This window comes from Paroedura picta, chromosome 12, assembly GCF_049243985.1.
Source record: "Paroedura picta isolate Pp20150507F chromosome 12, Ppicta_v3.0, whole genome shotgun sequence".
Taxonomy (NCBI): domain Eukaryota; kingdom Metazoa; phylum Chordata; class Lepidosauria; order Squamata; family Gekkonidae; genus Paroedura; species Paroedura picta.
The window spans coordinates 50915628-50928181 of NC_135380.1; the positions used below are offsets into that span (position 1 = coordinate 50915628).

Below are 12554 nucleotides of genomic sequence, written 5' to 3' on the forward strand. Positions count from 1 at the left end.
CCAAGCTGGAATATCAGGGCTCTCTCAGCCTCATCCACCTCACAGAGTGTCTGTTGTGGGGAGAGGAAAGGGAAGGCAATTGTAAGTCGCTTTGAGACTCCTTTGGGTAGAGAAAAGCGGCATATAAGAACCAACTCTTCTTCGTCTTCAGTAACCTCAGGGCTCTCTCAGCCTCATCCACCTCACAGAGTGTCTGTTGTGGGGAGAGGAAAGGGAAGGCAATTGTAAGTCGCTTTGAGACTCCTTTGGGTAGAGAAAAGCGGCATATAAGAACCAACTCTTCTTCGTCTTCTTCAACAATAAAATCAGAGTCCAGGAGCACCTTTAAGACCAACGAAGATTTATTCAAGGCGTGAGCTTTCGAGTGCAAGCACTCTTCGTCAGACTATGATCTTCTTACATGACAGGGAATATTTAGCAAAAATCAATTCTGTTACATCAGTAGACTGTGTCACAACCAAATACAGCCAATGATAATCCCTAGAATTCAGTGTACTTTACAAAGAGAAACCAAAATGCTGTTATCAGAGATCAAAGGCTATCACCTCCCCATATGTTGCTTGCTCCATCCCACTGTGAGACATTCCCCCCAGGGAATTGCTGGTCACTTCCCAAGGCCAGGGAGTCACTCAAAATTCCATTACAATGTCATATCTTACAGTCACATTATCACAAATAAAATACACAGTGAGGAATATGGATACACAAGTTGAACAAGGTTAGCATGAATAGTGAGATAAAAAGCCTTTGTCCCTATTGAGTCCTGGGTATGTCATAGTATTGAGTTTTGTAATAACATTCACATAATCCCAATTAAAATAAATTGTGAGGAATGTGGGTATACAAGTTACATAAGGTTAGCATGCATAGTGAGATAAAAAACCTTTTTCCTTGTTGAGTCCAGGGTATGTCAAAGTATTGAGTGTTGTAGTAACTTGCATTTCTGCAATCTCCCTTTCTAGCCTGTTCTTGAAGTTTCTTTGTAATAAAACAGCTACTTTCAGGTCCTGTAGTTGTATGGTACATCTGCCATCAAGTGCCAACAATGTCCCTCTGTTCTCTACATCAAACCCAAAGAATTAATGGACACAAGTCTGACATCCAAAGCCACAAGACTGAAAAACCTGTAGGGGAACACTTTAACCTTCCAGGACATTCTATAAGACGTATGAAGAAAGGTTGGGGGAGCTTGGTCTGTTTAGCCTAGACGGCTGAGAGGGGATCTGATAACCATCTTCAAGTATTTAAAAGGGTGCCATAGAGAGGATGGAGCAGAATTGTTCTCTCTTGCCCCGGAGGGACAGACCAGAACGAACAGGATGAAATTAATTCAAAAGAAATTCCATCTAAACATCCAGAAGACGTTCCTGACAGTTAGAGCGGTTTCTCAGTGGAACAGCCTTCCTCAGGAAGTGGGTGGGTTCTCCATTAAACAGAGGCTGGAGAGCCATCTGACGGAGAGGCTGACTCTGTGAAGGCTCAAGGGGGTGGCAGGTGACAGTAGATGAGCGATTGGGATGTGAGTGTCCTGCATAGTGCAGGGGTTGGACTAGATGACCCATGAGAGCCCTTCCAACTCTATTATTCTATGATTCTGTGATTAAGGACTGTGGTGTGTACTGCTGTGTATAGCTCATTGTAAGTAAGCTCTTATCATGTACCAGATGGCAATCGTTGGGACCTGGAGATTCCTTGGATTTGCAGCTCATCTTCAGCCCACAAAAATCACTTTCTACCTGGAGAAAGTGGGTGCCTGGGAGGGGGGACTCAGTGGCCTTGGATCCCACTGAAGTTCAGGGATGCCTGCCTCCAGGTGGGGCCTTGGGATCCCCCAGAATTCCAGCTCATCTCCAGATGACAGAGATCAGTTCCTCTGAAGAAAATGGCTGCCCTGGAGGGGGGCTTTGTTCCTATCATGTAATTTTTGTACCACCTAATGTGTCGTGTTAATACTTCTGCTATGCTTCAGGCCAATTGTCTCGATTTCTGGTTGGTTCCGGACTTCTGCTGCATTTAATATTGAATGGCCAATCCAGTTGATTGTATTGACCTACCGTTTAATTTTCCTCGAGTCCCTGGGAGAAAGGCAGATTATAAATAAGTAATCTGTGGAAAATTACTGACCAGCCTGGCTTGGAATTCTCACTCCATCCCCCATATGTTCCTTGGGACAATGCTTTTCCTGGGAATAAGAATGGAGGATTGCAAAGCACTTTAGAGTTGAGGGAATTTAGTGGGCTATAAGCCTTTACAAAACATAACCAATATGGATCCCTTAAAATCCCGATAATGTTACAATAATAGATTGACAGTTCTAGAATTGTATGATTTAAATAAGAAAGGGAGGGGAGTAAAGAAAGGGGAGGAGGATAACATACGATAAAAGGCAGCAAATAAGATACATCTCCAGATATCACTCCAGTGTCTCTCCAGCATTGTAGACCCAATCCTTCTGGCTGCCAGTTCAAGCAATGCGACCCTGCTAGAACCATATGAATCTGCATCTAACAATAAAAATATTTTCTCAAGATCTGGGCTCCATAAGCCATTAGGGGTAATCTACTAAGGAATATATTTCTGGGTTCCTTATAAAAATAACATTTCAATATATAGTCCCATATCATCCCATACAGACATTGTGCAACTGGTAACTCCTGCAGCCCACCATTATGTGTTGCAGAGCAATTACCTTTTTAACCAAATGCCTTGGGAGATCATTGGCTGTTGGGTTCCTTAGGCCCAAGGTGCAAGGTGCAAGGGAAAAGTTGGCTCACAAAACCTGCGATCAGTACTTCTTGTCGGGCTCTCTTTCATTCTCCTCTAGGGGACGTGCTAGTAATGGACGAGTACGGCTACATGTTCTTCCGGGACCGCACCGGGGACACATTTCGCTGGAAGGGCGAGAACGTCTCTACGACGGAGGTGGAGGGGACACTAAGCCGCATCCTTAGCATGACTGACGTCGTAGTCTACGGAGTTGAGGTGCCAGGTAAGGGATGAGTCAGCTTTCTCTTCAAGTCTTGTACCTTGTTTCCTTGTGTTGTTTATATTGACAAGTCAGGTAACAGTCAGGTTCCAGGCCCAATTCTGGAATTCCAGCCCATCTCCAGACTACAGAGCTCAGTTCCCCTGGAGGAAAGGGCTGCTTGGGAGGATGGATGCTCACAAATTACACAAGAGTGATGTTACAGCATGCTCACAAAACCTGTGAGCGTGCTGTAATATTACTCTTGTGCAAGGCTCAAATCCTTCAAAATCAGCACGATGTCTCTTTGGCTCTCCTGTGACACACTGAAAAAGAGATTCAAAGCAGGCTGAATTCCCCGGGATGTCTGTCAAGCCAAAGAGCCAAAAATGGGCATGATGCAGCGCTTCAGTGCTTTACTTTCAACACAGAGTCAAACCTGGATTTCTATTTATACAGCATTATATTTTCAATGTGCTTTGTAGACTTCAGTCTTTGCTTTTCATGGTACTTCATTTTTGTGTAATAGTTTACTGTGGAGTGCGTGTGTCTGAGAATATATTGTACCTTTGATTGCCACGCCTGCATTTGTATCCTCTGCGAGACAGGCAGGAAAGCTTGGCAACCAGCCCTCGCCCTGCTTGGTAGGGCAGTGGGGAAGTGGGAGGAAACCAGCGCTGGCACAGCATCCTTTCCCTCTGGAACCCAGAAGTGACCTCACTGTGTCAGCCAGCGTGAAGAAGTTCTAGGATCCCCCCACGCTCTATGGTGAAATCTGGGGCTCCTGGAGTGCCACGCTGAGGCATGCCTGGGTGCACCTGTGGCATTGGCACCACGCTGATTGCGCATTCCCCCCCCCTTGTTGCTGGTGCCTTGCTGGCGACCCCAAGCTTGAAGGCCCGTAGGGGAGGGCATGGAGGAACAGGGAGAAGAACGGCTCTTCTGTGCTTCATGCTCACGTGAAGGAAGAATTTACTGACATTGTATCATGGAGCAACATGGATTCCAGAGCAGAACAGGGTCTCCTTATAGCCAGAGGCTCTGGAGCCAAGGCCCTCTTCTGGATTTGGCCTCTGTTATTGAGGTTGCCAAGAAAATAGAAATAGTCCCAGCAAGGTTGTTTGTTTCAGGCACTGAAGGGAAGGCCGGGATGGCATCCATTGTTGACCCCACCCACTCCTACGACCTGGTGGCCTTTGCGGAAGAAATGAAGAAGGAGCTGCCCGCTTACGCGCGGCCTGTTTTCCTGCGGCTGCTTTTAGAAGTGCACAAGACAAGTGAGTTCCTTTGTGGAGAGGGGGATACTCTAGGGAAGACCTTTGCGATTCTGCCATGGCACGGTGGGCACAGCAAAAAGATGGCTGGCACAAAATGGCTGCCCCAGGAGGCAGAGCCAGCCGCAAAATGATTGCACCGTTTTAACTTCAGTAATGCCGTGCTGGTAGCTGGTGCACAGCCAATCAGAAGCACCACTCCACTTGGCCCCACCCACTTCCCCAAAACACTTGGCGCCTATGGTTATACACTGGGGGACCCCTGCTTTAGGGCTCATTTCTTTGTTTCAGTAGACTCACCTTTTTGGTTTGCTGTCATGATGAAGGGAGAGGGAATACCGTAACACTATTTGTTTGTTTCAGGAGACTCACTTTTTTTGTTTTGTTTGTTTGTTGGATTTATTTCCTGCCGCTGTCAGCAAAGCCGTCTTGCGACGGATTACATAAATAGGGATAAAACCTCACATAGATTAGGATTAAAAATTAAAATCATTCTCAACCCCCCCTCCCCGATACAAAACCGAACACGGCGGCCAAAAGTAACCCCAACCTCGTCCCACAGTTTACAGCAGCCCCCGCCCCCCCCAAGTCCAACCACATAGAGGGGCCCCTCTGACCTTCCGCGCTCTGGCCTCAGCTGGCAGAAGTCACAATGAAGGGAGAGGGAATGCCGTAACAGGATGTTCCTTCTTTTCCTGTCCTTCATGATGCAGGCACCTTCAAATTCCAGAAAACGGAGCTGCGCAAGGAAGGTTACAATATCAATTTGGTGAAGGACCAGCTGTATTACCTGGAGCCAAGGCAGTGCCGATACCTTCCGTTGACCGAGGAGGTCTACAAGAGGATCCAGCTGGGACTGGAGAAACTGTAAACCAGCCTCTGCTCTTCTTGTGGCATCACTGCCTCCTCCTGAGGGTGGGAGAGGACGTGGAAACCAGGAGGGTTAAAAATTAAGTGGGGAAAAGGCACAGTAAATGATTTTTTAAAACAACAACAACAAACCATTCATCAAGTTTTCCAGAGGACGATGGCATACAATTTGGGGAGATAGTGGACGGAGAAGGTTGCATACCAAAGCATTAAAAACCCATTATGGCTTTATTTTCTGTTTTATGTAAATTGTGACTGTTGGGATGGGAAGGGGTGTGTGGGGCATTTCCCAACCCACTGGGATGAGCTTGGTGTGGGTCAGTGTTGCCCCACAAAGCCATGGAGACCAGCAAGGGCTGTGCTGGTTTGTGGTGCCTCTAGGGGGCACTGTGGTGCTTTCTTTCCCTCCTGACCAGGCCCGGGACTGGAATTTTGGAGACCTCCTGCAAAGCTTATCCAAATGTTTTGCGAGGACCCTCTTGAAAAAACGGAAAGAAAAAAAAACGTTGTGGATCCTTTTTTGATAGGAAGGATTGTCTCCTTCCTATTGGCTGCTAAAATGTTATTGCTAACGTGGATTGCGTGGGAAGGGGACGGTGCGAAGGCCTGTCTGCCATGACTTGACCTCTTTTTCCTCTCCAGAGAATCTCCCCCCCCCCCCGTTTCACAGTGGGACTATTTTTTAGTCTGCTGATATGTTATAATTTATTGCTTTAAAAAAATAATGATCCACTGCAAAATTAGTACAAACGGGCTGGATTTCTTTGTTCTGTCCTGCTGACTTGCTGGCAGCACCAGATTTTTGTTTATTGTGTGCAATCCCTGCTGTCTTTGTTCCGCCGTTTACTCTTTAGGAGGCCAGAGACAAAAGGCCTCCGTGGTCAATTCCTGGGAGTTGTACCTCAGCAACGGTGTCTCTCTTGGAAACCTCACCCCCTTCTACAAGTGTTCCTAGCTGACACTGAACCCTCCTGGGCTTTCCAAAAGGTGAGGACTTCTGCATTTAAGAAAATAAATGAATGTTGTTCCTCAGCTGTTTGCCAGAGCACAGATAAAAGGGATTAGTGTTTCTATTGCTGTGGTTGTTGCACAGGGTGTTCTGGACATATCTGCACTGCACTCCACTGGTGAACTGGAAGACCCAGGCCAGAGCTAGTAGTGGAGAAGTCCAGGTGGAGTGGCTAGAGAAAAATTGGGGCTCACCATCCCAGTGCCCCTGCGCACTGTGGGGCTCACCAACATCTCTTCTGGCATCTGCCAAGTTTTTAGGAAGAGGGTGGGGCCATGTAGGATTTTCAGACAACAAGGCTGCTGATTGGCTGTGCAGATTCTTTTAAGATGTGGCACCAGCTGCCACCACAGCACAAGGGTCTACACTGCATTCCTGAAGTTAAACTGTAGCAAATCATTTTGTGGCTGGCTCCTCCTCCTCTGGCCGCCATTTTGCTGCTGTAGCCAACATGCCCATGTCAGAATTCCAAATGTGCCTGCAGGCCCAAAAGAAGTTGGGGACACCTGGATTAGTGTGCGTAGCTCCTGTATCTTTTGAAAGTCTTTCAAAGTCTGTGGAGGACAGCTTTGCTTGCAGAAGGTCCTGAGTTCAGTTTCTGGTACCTGCAACAGCAAAAAGGCTCTAGGAAAGATCTTGAAAACCTATTTCCTGGACAGCAACGCAGGTCCGATTCTGGCCAGCCACACAAAATGTACGGCAACAAGTAGTGGAGCAGCAGGCAAGGATGCATCCCAGATGACTCATGGTTGTGAGGGGCCATCTTGAATGCATGTCTCAGAGGGGACCAATGGCAAATCTAAGGAATTTTAATCTCATTAGCTGGTTAATCAACTAGATATAAATAATAAATGTGCTCTGGTCACAGATGATTCAGTCTTGGGGCAGAGAGCGATGCCGAATGCCCCCTTGATTCTATGATTCTGGGCCTTCCCTAGAAGCAAGCGCAAGTAGTAAGTTGGTCCGATGTCTTTGTTTATAGATATAGAAATGGAATTACAAGTACCCTCCTGGGACCTAAGAAGGAGGACAGGAAGCATGGCATAGTTCTTTCATAGCCCCCGCTCCCTCCCCAGATCCCAAAAGTGTAACTGGATACTTGATGCAGAGGGTGCATGTTCAGTTCTTCTGGTACGCCACACTGTTTGCACACACTTGTCGTGTTCTCGCCCTTTCGGGAAGAGCCTGCTTCTCACTCCAAGGACTAAGCACCTTCGGCGAACGGGGCTGGGGAAAGCACCGCTTAATGGAATGATGGGTTGTCTTCACAAGGCAGTTTCTTCCACTTTTGATGTAGTTGCTTTTTGTGAAAGAGCATCTTAGAACTAGAGCTGATAGAGAGTCCTGCAACTAGCCCTGTGTCTCAAGGCACATTTATTTGATTTTCTTTTCAGGACCTCTAAGAAAGGAGCTTGGGTAGCAGATTCTGCTACAAAGACTTTTTAGGCAAATGTTTAGTCTAGCTGGCTAGTTTTGTGTGTAGGAGGGGATATTTTCAGTCAGAAAGGCCTCATGTTAAGTGTCAGACATGACGTTCTAGTGTTGCATCAGTTTGTCATCCCAGATATTTGTCTCCAGAATGCACAATTGTGGTATCTTGTCTCCCGCTGCAAGGTTGCTCCTCTGATCAGGTTCTCCAAGGACATGGAACTTTGCCAGCTGCGTTGATATTGTAGAGCACAAATGACAGTGTGAACAAAAATGGTGGTTGGAGGAGAAGGCACTGCGTACTGAACAGCTGAAGAAGAGTTCTCTGTTGATCGTTTCCTGCCTGCTCTCTAGTTGGGCTCCATGACCCGTGTTCAGATCAGCTGTCGCGCTGCTTGAAGAGGCCTTCCCAGAAGCCAAGGCGCCATTTTCTGTGGGTGGTTCCAGAAACAAGCTAGAAATGGACTAGCAGTTGCCAGCCTCTGGGTTCAAGCCTGCCGTTTAGGAGCTCTCCGCTTCTCTTCAGGACCAAACTCTATGTGAGAGGACAGTTAGTTGTATGTTTTCTGCCCAGGGGACAAGGAGCTTGAAGAAAGGGGAGGAGTTGCATCAGGAAAGCTACCGTCCCTTCAGCAGGGTGGCCCCAATCCAACTGGGGCAGGGGGAAGGCTTCCGACTGTGTTTGCCTTTTTACGAATTGTGGGAGGGTCTGAGGGTGGGTTGGTCATTTCACATCTAGTTTGTCTTTCGGGGTCTCTAAAAGAAGGCATAAAATCTTGTGAGGGATTGAAATCTGCCCTTGCCCACAGTATCTATCAAACTACACCAGGGATTCCCAACCAGGGGTTTGGTTGGGATTTGGCCACAAGCTAGGGAACTGGCTGCTTCTGCCTGGAGGACTAGTTGGGTAGGCCATGGTGTAAAAATCAAAGGAGGGGAGTCACGTGCCGTGGTATGGAGGGCCTGGACAGTCTTCTCAGCTCCTGCCCTTCTTTCTGAAGAGCATCCGCCATAGTAGTGGTAGTAATGGCAGGGAGAGGAAATGAAAGGGAGGCAAAAGGTGTGGATGGTGATGCCACTTCCAGTGACACATCACTTCTGAGGAGCATGGCAGGAAAGTGTGGCCAGCTGACATCAGTCCTCGGGGTCCTTGAAGCCTGAAAGTTTATTTCAGGGGCTCCTCCATGGCAAGAAGGTTGTAAAAGGCCAGGCTATGCACTGAGATACTAGGCCCCAGTCAGCCCTGGGATTTTTCAAATGAGCTCCTCTCTCGCGCTGATAGAGGCTGGGTCTGGTGCCCCCAACAGTCGGAGCTGACCCCACACAGGGTGCCTGATGGCGATGGGGGCTGGGGGGAAAGGGCTCCAGGATCCCCCCTCGTGGCATTTTCCTGACCTAAAAAGGGTCTCGGAAGGAGGGCACTATTTGACCCTTAGGGGAACAGGTTTGCCCAATGGGATGCACAGCAACTCCACCCGAGACCATTTCAGGGTCGGAAAGCCCTTTTGCCAGAGCGCCATGGTCCTAATCCAAATCATCCCTCAGGCATGTGGCCATTCGAGAGACCCCCAACTCATGTCTGACTAGGTGAGGATCCCAGAATCAGCCAGTAGGGAATCAGCTCTCCTTAACCAAGCGGCTAGAGACGAGTCCATTTGCACCTCATTTATTATTTATTTATTTGTTTGTTTAGATTTTTATACCGCCCTTCCATACGGCTCTGGGCGGTTTACATAAAACATCATAGGATAATTACATAACAGATGTTCTATCAACAATATTTCAGTAGGAACAGCAACTCTGACAGAACCCTTGGAGAGGTCTGATTACTTCAGTCATGGACAGGGGTTCCTGGGGGGGGGGGGGGTTGTTGGGTCGGTCGGCCTCAAGTGAATGCCTGGTGGAGGAGCTCCCTTTTGCAGGCCCTGCGGAACTGTGGGAGTTCGGACAGGGCCCTGGTCTCTGCAGGGAGCTCATTCCCCCAGGGGGGGGGGGGGCAGGACAGAGAAGGCTCTGGCCCTTGAAGACCAACAATCTGTAGGGCAGCCTTTCTCCACTTTTTTGCCATTGAGAAACCCCTGAAACATTTTTCAGGCTTTGAGAAACTCTAGAAGTGGCACCATCATGCAGCATATGGCTGGGAAGCAGAGCTGTGGCCACGCCCACCCGGGGCCCCTCCCCACCCCCTCCAGGCCCATCATTAGCCTTTGGAGGGGAGTCAACATGACCAAATATGGTCATATCACCTGATCAATGTTTACCAAATTTATTTTAGAAATATATTAAAAATAAATTAACTCCCACCTGTTCAGGAAACCCTTCCAGGGCCATCAAGAAACCCCTGGCTGAGAGTCTGGCTTAGAGAGTCCAAGCTCCCTTTGTTAAATGCAGGTCAGGAGGGGCCCTGGGTAGACAGATCCCATCAGATCTTGGAAGCCGAGCAGGACTGACCCTGGGAGACCTCCAAGGATTTGGGTGGGGGTTCCTTTGAGGAACACTAGGGGGCATGTCACAGAGGCAGGCCATGGCAAACCACCTCCAAACGTTCCTTGCTTGGCTGCCAGGTGATCCTTGGATCTCCTGGCCACACAGTGTGAATGCCATGCTGTAAATAAATAAAGAGAGATCCTACTAGTTTCTTGTTCTACTGCAGACCAAGACAGCTGCCCTCTGAAACTCTCTCAGCCAAGCAGATGATGTTGCAGAGGGAATTCTCCCTTGTCTTTAATGACTTCTGCAGACTTTTTGAGGCAAGACAATAACCAAGGTGGCTTGCCATTGCCTGCCTCTGCACAGCAACCCTGGACTTCCTTGGGGGTCTCCAAGCAGATATTAAAGGGAGCGATCTGCAAACATCTGGAGGACAGTTTGGTGATCCAAGGAAGTCAGCATGGATTTGTCCTCTCAGACCAACCTGGTTTCCTTTTTTGACCAAATGACAGGTTTGCTGGATCGTGGAAATTCGGTTGATGTCGTTTACTTGGATTTTAGTAAAGCTTTTGATAAGGTTCCCCATGACGTTCTGATGGATAAATTGAAGGACTGCAATCTAGATTTTCAGATAGTTAGGTGGATAGGGAATTGGTTAGAGAACCGCACTCAAAGAGTTGTTGTCAATGGTGTTTCATCAGACTGGAGAGAGGTGAATAGCGGGGTACCTCAGGGCTCGGTGCTCGGCCCGGTACTTTTTAACATATTTATTAATGATCTAGATGAGGGGGTGGAGGGACTACTCATCAAGTTTGCAGATGACACCAAATTGGGAGGACTGGCAAATACTCCGGAAGATAGAAACAGAGTTCAATGAGATCTGAACACAATGGAAAAATGGGCAAATGAGAACAAGATGCCATTTAATAAAGATAAGTGTAAAGTTCTGCATCTGGGTCAGAAAAATGAAAAGCATGCCTACTGGATGGGGGATACGCTTCTAGGTAACACTGTGTGTGAACGAGACCTTGGGGTACTTGTGGATTGTAAACTAAACATGAGCAGGCAGTGTGATGCAGCGGTAAAAAGGGCAAATGCCATTTTGGGCTGTATCAACAGGGGACATGATAGCCCTATTTAAGTATTTGAAAGGTTGTCACTTGGAGGAGGGCAGGATGCTGTTTCCGTTGGCTGCAGAGGAAAGGACACGCAGTAATGGGTTTAAACTACAAGTACAACAATATAGGCTAGATATCAGGAAAAAATTTTCACAGTCAGAGTAGTTCAACAGTGGAATAGGCTGCCTAAGTAGGTGGTTAGCTCCTCCTCACTGGCAGTCTTCAAGCAAAGGTTGGATACACACTTTCTTGGATGCTTTAGGATGCTTAGGACTCATCCTGCGTTGAGCAGGGGGTTGGACTAGATGGCCTGTACGGCCCCTTCCAACTCTATGATTCTATGATTCTCCCACCCAAGGACTAACCATGGCCAACCCTGCTTAGCTTTTGGGATCGGATGAGATCAGGCTAGCGTGGGCCATCCAGGCCAGGGCAAATATGCAGCTTTATTCCCTCCTTGCTGCTGGGTAATGGTGGCATTGAAAACTGCTTGGATGAACCAGCTGTTTATACAAGAGAGATGCATTTAGGGTGGAACCGCGGTGGGTGCAGCTGGGAAACAGAAGTTCTTGTTCAGTGTTGACCTGAGCTGAAATTCCTGTGTCATAGATCATTGCTGCTTATGGGTCTACATGGGCCTTGGGTGGGAAGAATGCAAAAGCTGGTGAGAATGATTTGGCGTGTGCTTAGGAAACAGAACTGCCCATGGGGAATAAGTCAATAAAATAATGACAAGGAGCCCGTGCTGGACAGGGCTGCGCTGTAATATGCTGCATTGTGAAGCGACCAGCCAAGTCGACCCTTCTTGCAGGTTGTATGCTTGTAGCAGAGAAGGTAGGAAGGGGATAGAAGAAGGGGAGCAAGTTTTTATACCCTGCCATTCACTTCCCAAGGCAGTCTCAAAGCGGCTCACAATTGCCTGCCTTTGTCTGCCCACAACAGAGGAGGTAGGTGGAACTGAGAGAGTTCTGACAGGAATGCTCTATGAGAACAGTTCTAACACGACTGTAACTGGTCCAAGATCACTCAGCTGGCTGCATGGGGAGGGGCAGAGAATCAAACCACTCTTCACCACCACACAAAGCTGGATAAACTGTGGCATCTTCCTACACGCACACCATGCCATAGGTAGCCCAGGATCAGTGCGGCTCCAGAAACCTATTTGTCCCACGTTCTTCTGGGCCAGGGTCCCTTTTTCCAGCACGGGACACTATCTAGCCGCCAGTTCTCTTGCAGATCTCTGCAGTAATGACAAGAGGTTCTCTCTCAAACCTTGATGGGCCCAGTCTGAAAAGGACAGGGGTTAAAAGTGTTGTCAGGAAAGCTCCCCAAATCAGATAGTGTACCGAAACCATGGTTGGGATTGCTTAACGTTGTGCTGGAACTGGTAGACCAGTACTGGTTGGTAGACCAGTATTGGGAGCCATGATTGTGGCCAGGTTGAGCTTGGCATCCTATGG

The 12554-nt window shown here is 48.0% G+C and overlaps 1 protein-coding gene across 3 annotated transcripts in view; it reads left to right on the forward strand.

Annotated features, from left to right (window-relative positions):
* Positions 1–5340, forward strand: part of SLC27A4 (solute carrier family 27 member 4) — a 66977-nt gene extending 61637 nt beyond the window's left edge. For all 3 annotated transcript variants that reach the window (XM_077305054.1, XM_077305053.1, XM_077305055.1), the window contains 3 exons: positions 2825–2989; positions 4096–4242; positions 4953–5340. In XM_077305054.1, the coding sequence (XP_077161169.1) occupies positions 2825–2989; positions 4096–4242; positions 4953–5110 (470 nt within the window). In that variant the 3' untranslated portion in view covers positions 5111–5340. The remainder of the gene's footprint in view (positions 1–2824; positions 2990–4095; positions 4243–4952) is intronic.
* The last annotated feature ends 7214 nt before the right edge of the window (positions 5341–12554 follow it).